The 14,952-nt window shown below is 40.4% G+C and overlaps 1 protein-coding gene across 1 annotated transcript in view; it reads right to left on the bottom strand.

Moving 5' to 3' along the window:
• ints2 (integrator complex subunit 2) overlaps nucleotides 1-14,952 on the bottom strand; it is an 80,188-nt gene that overhangs the window by 7,806 nt on the left and 57,430 nt on the right. The window contains exons 17-22 of the mRNA XM_073053132.1: nucleotides 8,172-8,336; nucleotides 6,995-7,196; nucleotides 6,504-6,629; nucleotides 3,256-3,457; nucleotides 2,452-2,688; nucleotides 910-1,017 (exon numbers count right to left, since the gene is read on the bottom strand). Coding sequence (XP_072909233.1) covers nucleotides 910-1,017; nucleotides 2,452-2,688; nucleotides 3,256-3,457; nucleotides 6,504-6,629; nucleotides 6,995-7,196; nucleotides 8,172-8,336 — 1,040 coding nt within the window. The remainder of the gene's footprint in view (nucleotides 1-909; nucleotides 1,018-2,451; nucleotides 2,689-3,255; nucleotides 3,458-6,503; nucleotides 6,630-6,994; nucleotides 7,197-8,171; nucleotides 8,337-14,952) is intronic.

Raw genomic sequence — 14,952 nt, 5'->3', positions numbered from 1 at the left:
GGTAAGGTTTGAGGAGGCACCACACCAAAATCATATCAGATTGGTCAGTACCAAATCACCTCTGAGAATCTATGATGTTTTTGTTGTCTGGTAACAGACACACAGAATTTCATTCCTGATAAAATTTATCTACTTTGTGTCAACAGTAAATCAAGACAGTAGTGGTCAAGTGTTGGTAAAAAAACCATTTAAATTTAAATGCTGCTGAAACATTTTCTCTGAATGATATTTGACTGCTTTTTTGGAATACAGGAAACCAGACTAAACGATATCCGGTTTAATTATGTGCACATCGTAAGCGAGATGAACTACATGTAGTGGCCACTTGTACATCTGCTCATTAATGCAAATATCTAATCAGCCAATCTTGCAGCAGCAACTTAATGCACAAAAGCATGCAGACGTGATCAAGAGATTCAGTTGTTGTTTAGACCAAACATCAGAATGGGGAAGAAACGTGACTTTGACCCTGGAATGATTGCCGGTGCCAGACAAGGTGGTTTGAGTATTGCAAAAACTGTTGATCTCCTAGGATTTTCAAGCACAACAGTCTCAGTCTAGAGTTTTCAGAGAATGGTGCAAAAAAAAAGATATCCAATAAGCAGCAGTTCTGTGGGTGAAAATGCCTTGTTAATGAGAGAGGTCAGAGGAGAATGGCCAGACTGGTTCAAAATGACAGGAAGATGACAGTAACTCAAATAACCACACATTGCAACAGTACTGTGCAGAAGAGCATCTCTGAACACACAACACGTCGAATTTTGAAGTGGAATCTGAGTGTATATAAAGTACATTTAACTATATGTCTATTGTTTCTTTCATTCACTCATTTCTTCATTTGTTGAGCCTACCAGTTATACAATACTGTATGTAACTACAATAATTGTATTTCAGTGGACCCTGAATTACCTGCTTCTCCAGTTGTGGTTGTGCCAGGAGTTCAGGAATAAAGTCCAAGCATATGTGAATGGAGGGAATTCCAGCCACAGTCAGGGGCAATAGCTCACTTGGGTAACCCTGTGAAAACAAATTTTGTTCAAACTCAAGAATCATCACATAGAAAAAGTCTTCAGGTAATATGTGGAAAGGGGAGAACCAAACAGGGAGAGAAGCAGCTGACTTCATCTGCTTCCTAATCAGTTAAAAAAAAACAGGATTAAATTAACAATTGTTATTGAACATATTTGTTTAACACCAAGTTTTATGCCTGTCCCCAATTACTGTTTTATGAATCCTAATGGCCCTACTTTCGTTCACTGCAGAATTGGATGCAGGTATTGATTCTGAAGTTTGAGCTGCAGCTGCCTCAAAGTCAATTCACCTGGTTCCTTGACCCACGCAAACTTGCATAATACAATAAACACCACATGGAAAGAAACACCTTGAACCTCAACATGTGTCTGCTGCATAAACCCTGACACTTGGGCAAGTATCTGACTGGATAACAGGCAGTACTCTCAGCTCAGATAGGCCAGAGAACCAAACAAGTACTGCACTGTGGACGGCATTTCTCTCTACCGGGAGTTTATAATGGAGTCCAGGTACTATTCCCAGCTACCATCAAAATTGATTTTCCTCCTCTCTGCTGTGATGTGACGAATAAAACAATGACAACATTACAAAAGTACTGGTGTTTTGACATCCTGAGGATGTGAAATATGTAAGATAATGTAACATCTGCAGTGTACAGATCAGCTTAACAACACCTCTGCCTATCACAATCAAGGCAGCACTTCTTTTAAAACTTTAAGGTAAAGCCATAATTGTGCAATGTCAGTTTTCCAGGAACTCAGCAGGTAAGGCAGCATCATGGACAGGAATAAAGAGTCAACATTTTGGGCCAAGACCCTTCATCAGGACATTTATTATTTTTCTCCATAGATGCTGCCTGACCTGCTGAGTCCTTCTAGAATTGCATGTGGGTTTCTCTGAATTTCCAGTATCTGCAGAATCTCCTGTTTTCCAGGTTGGTTTCACTGACTCAGCCTGCAGCACAAATTAACTAGCTAAATGACTAAATGTAAACTTCATGACAATTATCAGTAATAATAAACCTGATTCTGACTGATTACATTCTTACTTTCTGTATCTTTAATGCCATCATGTTTATAGACTACAAACATCACCAACACAGGATTTCAGCACCTGATGCTAGCTGAAATTTCAATGCAGTGTGGAAGTGGTGCTGCAGAGTTGAGGTGCCACAGTTTGATCAAATAACTAAATCAAGAATACCCCCACCAAATTGCTCTATGGTTCAGCTGACAGTACACACCATTTGGTTAATTGTTACTTCTTTCAGTGTTCCAACCTTATCAGATGATACCAATCTTACTGCTATTTAGTTCACATGGCTGCTACATAATAAGAGCACAGAACTTAAGAAATAATTTTGTTCTGTGAAGCTCTGGGCCATTTACGAGTACAATTTGAGAAATAAGCTGCACTGACCTGAAAGTGAACAAGTTTGGCAATATTTGGATCTGCAATGAACAACTGATGCAGGAGACAGCAAATGAGACACTGCACCTCCCGGACATTGCTCAGTAAAGTGTCCTGACTGTCCTCAGAGCATTCAGACAGACCACCTATTTGGTCCAGTGGTTCCAGGAACCTTGCAGCACCACAAGACCTCTCTTCTTCAGTAGGTAAGCAGATCTCCAGCAGAATCTGAACGGCTGCACTGTCCTGTAAAGAGAACACCACTGAACATTGAAAGAAAAAAAGATTACCATGTAAAGGCCACAAATACCTGCCCTTTCACTTTATTTGGGGGTATTGTTAGCACTGTATCAGATATTCTCTTCACATCAAAATTCATTTAAAAGCCATGACACAAGTGCACACAGGTCAGCATGGTATCGTAGTATTACAGCACCAGTCACCTGAATTCTGCTGCTGCCTGGAAGGAGCTTGTACATTCTCCTCGAGACCATGCAGGTTTCCTTCAGATTTCCCCCCGACATTATAAAGACATACGGGTTAGGGCCTGTTACCATACTATACCTCTAAATAAAATAAAATAAAACAAGCAAGTGCATGCACACATTTCATACCAGGAAAGTCAGCAATCTGCGGCTCTTTCAGCTGCTCAAAATACCTTTGTTTGAAACACAACCATCTCAAAAATCTTTCCTTCACACCATGATCATATTTGCAATTACCCAGACTTCAGCCAAAACCTTCCTGCACATTCATTTCAGACTACACTCCAGATCGTACCTAAGAGGCTATTGCATAATACAGCATTATTACCTGGGCTGACAATAAGGCATTTTTCAGTTCCTCTCTTGTGACCTCTGGAGTGTCAGGCTGCCCCACAATCCCCATTGTATTGTTCTGATACAGCTTGGTGTCCTGGTCCGCATTTTCCTTGAGGTGGGCACTCAGATAGGCCTTTGAGGCCAGAAGGTATCCATTGAGCATGTGCAAGGTAATGTCCATTAGTGGTGGACATCTAAAGTTAAAACACAAACATATAAAACACTAGAATATTAGGATTTCCCTGTAACAGATTATGTGGAATATCATAACTATAAGGAAACTACTTAATGTTCCAGTGAAGCATTACTATGGCCCCAAGAGCACCAGCTGATTGGAGTGTGACAAATATTATTTACTTTCTTCAAGGTAATTGGGTTAGTACTGGGAATTATAAAGCCAGTGAGTCTTTCTCGTGTTCATAAAATCAGGAGATATAGGATCCAGGGAAACTTGACTGCATGGATTCAGAATTTGCTTGCCTGCAGAAGGTGGAGGGTGGTAATAGATGGTATGCCTGGACATCAGTGACCAGAGGTGTCCTGCAATGATCTGTTCTGGCACCCCTGCTACTTATGATTTTTATAAATGACTTGCATGAGGAAGTACAAGGGTGGGTTAAGACATGAAGAGTTGTGCAAAGTGAAGGTTTCAGAAGTTACAACAGGACATTGATAGGGTGCAGAGCTGGGCTGTGAAATAATAGATGGTGTTCAATCTAGAAAAGTGAGGATTCTTAGCAGTGTGGAGGAATGGAGGGATCTTGAGGTCCACATCCATACAGTGGTGCTAGAAAGTTTGTGAACCCTGTAGAATTTTCAATATTTCTGTATTTCCACACGAATCCTAAAACTAATGACAGAACCAAATTAAATAATACTAAAACATTACACTGTTCATTTATTTGAGAAAAATATCCACTATTACATGTATTTGTTGGAAAAAGTATGTGAATCTTTACTTTCAGTAACTGATGTGAGCCCCTTGTATAGCAATAAATTCAATCAAATGTCTCTGGTAACTGTTGACTAGTCCTGCACATCAGCTTGGGTCGTTTCTCCTTACAAAATGGCTTCAACTCAGGGATGTTGGTGGGCATCCTTGCGTGAACTGCTTGCACAAGGTCCTTCCACAACATTTCTGTAGGATCAAGGTCAGGACTTTGACTCCGCCATTCCAAAACACTAACTTTCTTCTTTTTAAACCATTCTGTTGTTGATTTACTCGTCTTTTGGATCACTGTCTTGTTGTATTATCCAACTTCTATTAAAAGCTTCAGATTATGGACTGCTACCTTGGCATTGTTCCCTCATGACTGCAAGCTGTCCAGGCCCTGAGGCAGCAAAGCAGCCCCAAACCATCACGCTCCTTCCACCATGCTTCAGTGTGGATGGGGTTTTGGTGTTGATGTGCAGTGTCCTTTATCCTCCAAACATAGCAATGTACATTTCTGCTAAAAAGTTCAACTTATTGTCTCATCTGTCCACAGAATGTTGTCCCAGAAGTGTTGCAGGTGATCTTTTGCAAACTTACGAAGTGCAGCAATTTTGTTTTGGAGAGTGGTTGTTTGTCTGTGGTGTCCTTCCATGAACACCATTCTTGTTCAGTGTTTTTCTTAAAGTGGTCACATGAACAGAGACTTCAGCAAGTTCTAGAAATTTCTGCAGGTCTTTTGCTATTACCCTTGGGTTCTTTTTCACCTCCTTCAGCATTGCACCTTGTGGTCTTGGTGTGATCTTTGCAGGATGCTCGCTCCTAGGGAGAATAGCAACTGTACTGAGTTTCCTCCATTTGTAGACAATTTCTCTTACTGTGGACTGATGAACATTCGAGTATTTATAAGTGCTTTTGTAGCCTTTTCCAGCTTGATGCATCTCTACAATTCTTCTTCTAAGGTCCTCTGAAAGTTGTTTTGATCAAGGCATGGTGCACATAAAGACATCTTTCTTGAGAAGAGCAGGCTGTCAGTAACCTGTCTTTTTTATAGGGCAGGGCACTTCTACAACCCACACCTCCAATCTCATCTCATTGATTGGAACACACGACTCCAAATAGCTTTTATAGAAGGCTTTACCCAAGAGGTTCACATACTTTTCCAATACATGTAATATTGGACTATTTTTCTCAATAAATAAACGAACAAGTATAATGTTTTTAGTGTTATTTATTTAATTTGGTTCTCTTTTTCTTGTTTTAGGATTTATGTGAAGAGCACCACTGCACCACTATAGATCGCTCAAAGTTGCTGCGCAAGTTGATGATGTGGTTAAGGTGACATGTGGTGTGTTGGCCTTCATTAGAAGAGATGTCAGAGGCAGTGTTCCTTTTTTTAAAAAAATCCAACATTTTGTGTGTGTTGCTCAGATTTCCGGCATCTGCAAATTTTCTCTTGTTTGAGATGAAGCTCAAGAATTAGGTAAATGGACTTCAGGAGTGCAAGTAAGAAACATTTCTCCATATAAACTGTGGTAAAAGACTTGCACATTGCTGATTCAAAATCAAAAGACATACAAGCCTTTTGTTAACCAAAGGTATTAAGGGATATGAACCAACAATAGATATATGGAGTGTGGCCAGAGATGAGCAACTGCTTCATTCAATGACGAAGTCTGATTAGTGGTAGAAGCAGATACGATAACTGTGTTTAAGGGGCTTGTAGACAGGCATGTGAAAATGCAGGGATTGGAGGGAAAAAGATCATATGAAGAAGATAGAGATTTAGTTTAATTTGGCAGACATCATAGGTCAAAAGGCCTGTCCTTGTGCTGTACTGATCCATGTTTAGATTCAGATTTATCACATGCAAATGAAAACATACAGTGAAATGCACCCTTTGCATTATCAACCAACACATCTAAGGACGTGCTGGGGGAAGCCTGCAAGTGTTGGCACACATTCCAGCACCAACATAGCGTACTCACAATACTTGACAGAACACAACAAGCAAAGTAACAATAGCAAAACAAGCCCATTTTCCCTCCCACTCACCCACACACGGACAGGCTTCCAGTCTCTAGCAGTCCCAGTCTCTTCAGTCTTAAATCTGAAGTGACCCTGAAACTCACTGTCCATCTTTTTCACAGATCAATCCAGGATGGAGAAGAAAGGAGAACCAGAAGTGCACTGGAGTATTTAGGAACAAAAGGGTACTTGGCCAAACAAGTCCATCACTTTTCGTTTTGAACCCATGAGAAGCAACATAGGACATTGAGTGTTGGAGTGATTCGCAGTCAGTGTCTTACCTGTACACTCTGCGGTCACATCGCAGCACGATCAGTGGATCAATCATCAGGTCATTCTGTGTGTACTTTTGATGGCGAAGCAGCTTGGCCTTTGGCTGCAGGGCGTTCACAGTCATCACCCAGAGCCTACAAACATAAACGTGTCATTTAAGGTGTTCAGTGAAAGCCAGCGAACCAATACTCAATAAAATCAAAGTTCCATTTGATCAATCAACTCTTGGCAACTAATGAAGAATGACTACTAAAGAAACTTCTGAAATTACTGGGTAACAGACCATGTCCAGGCAAGTGGGATTAGTTAGACTGGTATCAGATGTGATGGGCTGTATTGTTCGATGTTCTATATCATTACATCAAAAAATGCCATTACAAAATAGTATGGGTAAATGAACATTGCATGGGGAGTATGGCTGAAGTTCTCGAGAAGGTTTTTAAACAAAAGATTGCTCCAAAGACCCCAGGATCAGAACTCTGCATGCAGGATGTCCTACCTCCTTGGCATAACAGTGTTGAGAAGCCTCCAGAGCTGATTAACTATTTGCAGAATTTGTCGAGGAACACCTGGCTCCAGCAACTTGTATAAATCCAACATCAAAGCTTCAGCAAATGGGATCAGCTCGCTGGCAGACAAAAGCGTCAAGTCCTCCAAGATCTGTATCAGTTGAGTGTAATTGCCAGAAGTTACCTGGAAAGCTGGAGATGACAGAATAACTGGAATTGTCAAATAAGATGATAAAAGAGAATGTCTCTATGTATGGTGGTACTATTGATAGTTTTTTAAAAAATGGCCAGAAGATTAAATGCATTTATACAATTTTCAAATATCAGTATTCCAAATAAGACCATAAAACTTAAGAGCAGAATTAGACCATTCGACTCAAAGTCTTTCAATCATGGCTGATTTATTATCTGTCTCAATCAATCCTGTTCTCTTGCTACTTGTGATATTTTCAGTGTCATCTAAACTCAGACACCAATCCTCACTTTTCTTAAACTACGTGGCCAGAAGACCATTAAGATGTAGGAATTAGGTTATTTGGCTCATCAAATCTATTCTGCAATTCAATCATTGCTGATTTATATTTCCCTTTCAACCATTCTCCTGCCTTCTCCCTGTAACCTTTGATGTCCTTACAGTCAGACTATAGATCAACCTCTGCTTTAAATGTATCCTGTGACTTGGCCTCCACAGCTGTCTGCAGCGATCAACTCCACTCTCAATGAAATACCTCCTCATCTCTGTTCTAAAGGGATGTCCTTGTATTCTGAGGCAACACGAGTGATGAAGGGTTTCAGCCCGAAACGTTGTTACTACCTCCTCCCATAGATGCTGTCTGGCCTGCTGAGTTCTGCCAGCGTTTTGTGTTTTTATGTCCTTGTATTCTGAGTCTGTACCCTCTAGGTCTAGACTCTCCCACTATTGGAAAAATCCTTTCCATGTCCACTCTTTCTAAACCTTTCAATATTTGATAGGCTTCAATGATTCATTCTTCTCAACTCCAACAAATACAGGCTTAGAGCCATCAAACACTCCTCATTAATGATTTGATCTGAGATCATTCTTGTAAACTTCCTCTGGATCCTCCCCAATGCCAGTACCTCTTTCCTTAGAGATATCATCAAGATGCGCAGTTGTTTACACAACAGAGTCAGCTTTGGCACTGTTACCTTCCTGCAGCTTCTTGGGTGAATGGTGCTTGGCCCGACTGGTCAGAAGCATTCTACTGAGCAGGACCTCTGTGCCTGTGACTTCCTCCTCACATATCCAGTCATCCACCATGCACAGGTGAGGGAAGTTGGTAGCCAGCAGGCGTAACAATGCAGAGTGTAGGCCTGAGGAGAGAACCATTGTCTGTTCAAGATGTGCACACACACAAATCACACAAATCTAAATGAGACTGTATCATATCGCATTGCAGCAAAAGGATGACAGTTACACAACTTTATGTGCCTCTTTTTGAAGACAACTGAATACATGTTGGATGACTGAAAGCCAGTTGGGAACTGCAACGATAGTTTTGCAATAGAATTAGGATCTGAACCAATACACCACAGTTGTCTTGAACTTTATAAAAAAGTGTGTTCCCACAATACCATTCAGAGTCTTCCCCAACCCGAAGCCCTAAACAGGCCATAAGATTCACAGTCTGCTGAGGGCCAGATCAGTAGCATTCAGGTTTGGCAACCAAGTTAAGTACAGAGCTTCAGGTACAATACTACTGGTCTAGATGGTTTTAGTAAACAATGCTTCCTTGGGCAACATCTTTCAGATAGCAAACCTTTCCGAATAGTTCACTCTTTCTACACCTTCTGCTTGCTCTTTGTCCTTTCTGTGTTCACAGAAACTGTTGGAGCCAGTGACACACAGTCTGAATCTCAACCAAAGATGTGTCTGGAGAGCTGCCTCGTGGAGATCAGAGATGGGAGGCCGACTAGGTCCAAGAACACAAGGTAACTCGTGGAAAAGACCAGAGATGAAGTGCAGGGTCATGAATGCCTCCATCTCAAAGCAGCGAGGAAGACTGACGCATCAAGGTGAATGCAGAGGGGGTCAGTGATGGCTCAGCACGAGACTGTCTGCAGCCGGACCTGTGCGTTCGGAACCTGGTTGCGGACACTCTGTACGGAGGACTGAAGCTGTGTAGCTACTCTTCCTTGTACACAGCAAAAAGACGTTTCCCATATTCTGAGATTTATGTGATTATTGGACTGTCCTTTATATTAGTTTCCTTTAGGTTTTCAGTGTTTTCTTGTGGACGATCTGTTAATTTTTTGTGTGTAAGGGGAGCTTGGGGCTTGATGCTACTGTTACTGTGTGAGTGAGGGGGTTGGGGATTGTTATGTGTAGAGGGTTGTTGATGGTTATTGTGGCTGTTTTTTGCTGCAGGCAAGGGGAAATTTTGGGGTCTGTGAGTTTTGTTTCTTTTTTTCATGCCATGGGGGGTGGGGGAGTTGATGACTTTTCTTTCATTAGCACTCATGGTCTGGAATAGACAAATATCAAAGTTGCATTATACATGAACCTTTGATCTCTGGAAAGCCATCTCATGTGCGAAGTGGCAATTCCAGACCAAACTTGAAGGATGCTCGGCAGTTGTGGCAGGGCTTGAATACCATCCCCTGCTACAGAGTGAAACCAACTGACAAGGCTTCGTTTACAGACTAGCTCAATGCTTTTTATGCTTGCTCTGACTGTCAAAACATGGAGGTACTTCCATGAACTCCCACAGCCCCCCCATGACCCTGTAATTTCAGTCTCTGAGGCTGATGTGAGAGCATCCTTCATGAGGGTGAACCTTCAGAAAGCATCTGGCCCAGAGCTAATGACCTATGCTGATTAACTGGCTGGAGTATTCACCGATATCTTTAACCTCTTTCTTCTGCAGTCTGAGATACCCACCTGCTTCAAGAACATGGTAACCTGCCTCAACGACTCAATCCAGTAACACTTACATCAATTGTGATAAAGTACTTTGAGAGGTTGATGATGAAACACATCAACTCCTGCCTCAGAAATGACTTGGATCTGTTCCAGTTTGCCTACCGTCACAGTAGGTCAACAATAAAAGCAAATGAAATGACATTTCCCTTAACCCTGGAATATCTTGACAGCAAAGTTGCACACATCAGGATGCTGTTCATTGACTACAGTTCAGCATTCAATAATATCACCACTTCAAAACTAAACAATAAGCTTCTAGACATTGGTTTCAGTGCCTTCCTGTGCAATCAGCTCCTCCATTTCCTCACTTACAGACCCCAGTCAGTTCAGATTGGCAACAACACCTCCCCCATAATCTCCATTTACACGAGTACACCACAGGTGTATCTCTGCTTTATACCTATGAAAGTGAGGCCAAGCACAGTTCCAATGCCAAATTTAAATTTGCTGACGACACTACAGTTGTTGGCCAAATCAAAGGTAGCGATGAATCAGCATATAGGAGGGAGGCTGAAAATCTGGCTGAGCAGTGCCACAACAACAACCTCTCACATAATGTCAGGAGGACCATGGAGCTTATTATTGACTTCAGCAGGAAACCGGAGGTCCATGAGTGTGTTCTCATCAGGGGATCAGAATTGGAGAGAGTTAGCAAATTCTTCCATATTTTCATTTCAGAGCACCTGTCCTGGGTCCAGCACACATGTGCCATTACAAAGAAAGCACAGCAGCACCTCTACTTTCTTAGAAGTCTGTGAGGATTCAGCACGTCTTCTAAAATGTTGACAAGCTTCTATAGAAGTGTGCTGAAGAGTATATTGACTGGTTGTTCCACTGCCTGGTATGGAAGCCCTAATGCCCTTGAGCAGATAAGCTTACAAAAAGTAGTGGATATGGACCAGTCTATCACGAGTAAAGCCGTTCCCACCACTGAGCACATCTACACACTGCGCTGTTGCAGGGGAAGAGCATCCAAAGAACCCCCACCATCCATTCTTCTCACTGCTGCCACCAGTAAGGTGATACAGAAGCTCCAGAGCCCACATCATCAGGTTAAAGAACAGTTATTACGCCTCAACCATCAGGCTCTTCAACCAGACAGGATAACTTCACTTATCCACATCACCAAACTGTTTCCACAACCTATGAACTCAATTGTACGGATCCTTCATTTTATGTTTCTGATATTTAGTTTTTTATTATTATTTATTTTTGTATTCAGTTTTTCATTTGCACATTGATTGTATGCCTGTCCTGTTGATTATGGTCTTTCATTGATTCTATTGTGTCTCTCTGTGAATGCCCACAAGACAATAAATCTCAGGGCTGCATATAGTGACATATATGTACTTCCATAATAAACTTACTTTGAACTTTGAATTAGAGGAAAATTGCAGGGAATACATCTGACAACCAACTGAAATTTAAATTCTAATCTCTGCACTTTCCAGCCTTTCATGAAGGTGTGCGTGCTTGGAGGATTTATTTCACCGACAGTAGCAGCATTCTAGTGCCTCACCTGACCATCCTTCTGTGAGCACTGATAGCAATCTGAATCCCAGCCTTGTTCTCATCCAGTACCACAAATCATTTAGTGATTGGGAAATCGATTCAGACCATCTTCCTTCCACCTTTCCCTAGCTCAGATATGTCGAGCAAACCAATCAAATGTGATAAGCAAATAAGACACAAAATCTTCTGCGATGGCAATGGCCCATTACTATGCTTAGCACATTCTTCCCATGAAACCATGCGAAATAAGCTGCTAGTGGAAGTGGTGGATACAAGTTCAATTGCAATATTTAAGAGAAGAGAAGTCATTCAGTACATGGATGAGAAGGGAATGGAGGGTATGGTGAGGGCTGATGGGATCAGACAGAATAACAGTTTGGCATGCACAAGGTGGGATGAGGGTCCTGTTTGTGATGTAGTGCTCTATGATTCTAAGGCTATAAACCTTACAACTTCAACAGCTAGAGACAAAGTCCAGGGACTTCTGGTAAGATGGCGATTGTTTAGTCGCTTCAAACTTTTGCTCCGTTATACTTCCTATCTTTGCACTATATGCCTCCCTTTTTAAACCTTAGTTTGTTATTTTATTAGTTTTCTTTTATCTGCCTGCGAATACATCTATCTCATAAAGGCTACAAAAGGTACTAACATCGGGAAAAAAGAAACTTCCACGGCTCTGTCGGCTGAGATTCTCGCTACTTTGGAACAACATCGACAAGATACTTTAACGGATATCAAAACTGAATTTAGAACTTCTATCAATCAGCTGGAATCAAAATTGGATCAGATTAATGCCAGAGTGGATGACCATTCTGAATATTTATCTCGCATCGACCTAACTTCTGAAGGTTTAGAACGCCGTGTTCAACATCTTGAAACTTTCTGCTCCAACCTAGCGGAGAAGAACAGTAAACTTACTTCCAAAATGGTGGATCTCGAAAATCAGAGCAGATGCTGCAATCTGTGAATTCTCGGTTTGCCGGAGGCCACCGAAAAGGGCTCTTCCGTTGAATTTTTCTCCTTTTCTCTGTGAGATTTTCGGGAAAGAATTTCTTCCGACTCCACCTGAGCTAGAAAGGGCTCACAGGATTTATGTTCCTCGCGCAATTTTGGGTTCCCGTCCACGGCCAATTATTTTATGCTTTTATCGATACCAGGTGAAAAACCGTTTGATTATGGAGGCACGCCGCAGAGGTACTTTTGCTTTTCAAAACACGAATATTCGTTTTGTGGAAGATTATGCTCCCCAGGTTCTGAAGATGCGTGCTGAGTTTAAAGGCGTAATGAAAGTGCTTTTCGATCGTGGATTCAGACCTTCTCTTCGTAATCCAGCCGATCTTCGAATTACACTTACTACTGGAGAATATAAGTGGTTTAAATCAGTGAAGGAGTCTGAGTTGTTTGTTGGAAATCTTCCAGCCATCTTGACTTCTTCGGAACTGGTCTGACTTTCTAAAATGGCTGATAAGTACTTTTCGAAGTAAAGTTCTTTTTTCCGAACTCAGACTCTACTTGAATAATTCAGACATTAACTATTGAGATTCTAAGGGCTCTAGTTAATCTCTCCCTGGACTTGGTGTGTTTTTTCTAAATAGATGATTGAAATTTAATGTTTCCCTGTGGACTTTTAGGTTTTACCTGTGTAATTTATTTTACTTCTGTATAACTTTATCTATAGAGAACTACAATTGATCTTAATTTGTTTTGGAGGCTTGGAGTTTTTTATTGAAGGCCTCCCTGTTGGTTGATTTATAGTATAAGATTTGCTTTTTTTTTGTAAACGGCTGATAAGTACTCTCTTTAAATTTATAATTTCCCCCTTTTTAATTTTTTTTCATAGTTTCTCGCGGGTAGGTTAGTTTTTTTCTGATTTTTTTTGTATTAAGTTTTATACCTTTTCTGATGAAGTTGTTCCTATTTGTAATTTTGCTCTCTAGTGCATAAATTAGCTATTATTTGCTATATTATATATACGGAACCTTTGTCAACGATACGGAACTGGAAGTCATTTTTGGGTTAATATTTTTTGTAGAGCTAGCTGCTTTTTTGGGTAGCCATCTAGTTTTGGGTTGTGAGGGTGGGGTGGGTTCTCCAGTTCCAACACTACTCACTGTTTCTTTTGTTTTCCCTTGTTCTTCAGGACATGTCTCTGTCCTGATTCTACTGATTATTGTTTACATTTTTGCTCCCAGACTGTTTGATTTTTTAAATGCCTACTACCTTCTATGCACTAACAATTGATAATGGTTAATACACTTAAATTTGTGAGCTGGAATGTAAAGGGATTGAATCATCCTGTTAAAAGAAGGAAGGTCTTCTCTCATATTAAACAACTCAAAGCTGACATTGCTTTCCTTCAAGAAACTCATATTTGTAGTTTTGATAATTCTCGGCTTTTGTCAAAGTGGGTGGGTCAACATTTTCATTCATCCTTTGCTGTCAAAGCTAGGGGGGGTTTCCATCCTTATTAATTCAAATATTCCTTTTGAACTCCATAATAAGATATCTGATACAAATGGCTGTTTTATTATCGTTTCTGGTAAATTATATAATACTAAAGTTGTACTAGCAAACCTGTATGCTCCCAATTTTGATAAAGTTAATTTTTTTGAACGTTTTTTCTCCTCACTACCAGATTTAAATTCATATTCTCTTATACAGGGTGGCGACTTTAATTGTTGGTTAGATCCTAATCTGGATCGATCGTCCTCTGTTACTAGATCACCTACTAAATCTGCTTTAGCTATTCACTCTTTTCTTTCTAATTATGGTATCTCAGATATATGGCGTTTCCTTCATCCTACTGAGAGAGATTATTCTTTTTTTTCACATGTTCACCATACCTTTACTAGAATTGACTATTTTTTACTTGATAATCAACTTATTTCATTTGTCCATTCTTGTGACTATCAGAGTATACTGATTTCTGATCATGCCCCAATTACTTTGTCTTTAAACTTTCTTGGTCTCCCTCAGAGGAATAAACACTGGCGTTTTAACTCGACTTTATTATCGGATGATGATTTTCTAAAATTTATTAAGGATCAGATAACTTTTTATTTTAACACTAATACATCATCTGAAATGTCATCCTAGATTGTCTGGGATGCCATGAAAGCACATTTGAGGGGTCAAATAATCTCTTATCCAGCAAATCTTAATAGAAAGTCCCGTATAGATCGATTAAACCTAATCAATCAGATTAAAGAATTAGATCAATTGTATGCTCGAACTAATAATCCTGAATTATACAAGAAGCGTGTAGAACTTCAAACTAAACTTGATCTTCTGTCTACTCAACCTGTTGAACGCCAACTTCTTGAAAGTAAGAGTCGCTTTTATATTCATGGTGACAAATCTGGTAAATTTCTAGTTAATCAGCTGAGGCGTTCTAAAGCTAAACAACATATTATAAAGATCCAGAAGGAGAATGGGGATTTTACATCGGATCACTTAGAAATCAATGACGTTTAAAAATTTTTTTACTCTCGGCTT

The sequence above is a fragment of the Hemitrygon akajei genome, chromosome 8, assembly GCF_048418815.1.
Source record: "Hemitrygon akajei chromosome 8, sHemAka1.3, whole genome shotgun sequence".
Taxonomy (NCBI): domain Eukaryota; kingdom Metazoa; phylum Chordata; class Chondrichthyes; order Myliobatiformes; family Dasyatidae; genus Hemitrygon; species Hemitrygon akajei.
This window is presented reverse-complemented; position numbering and strand designations above follow the sequence as displayed.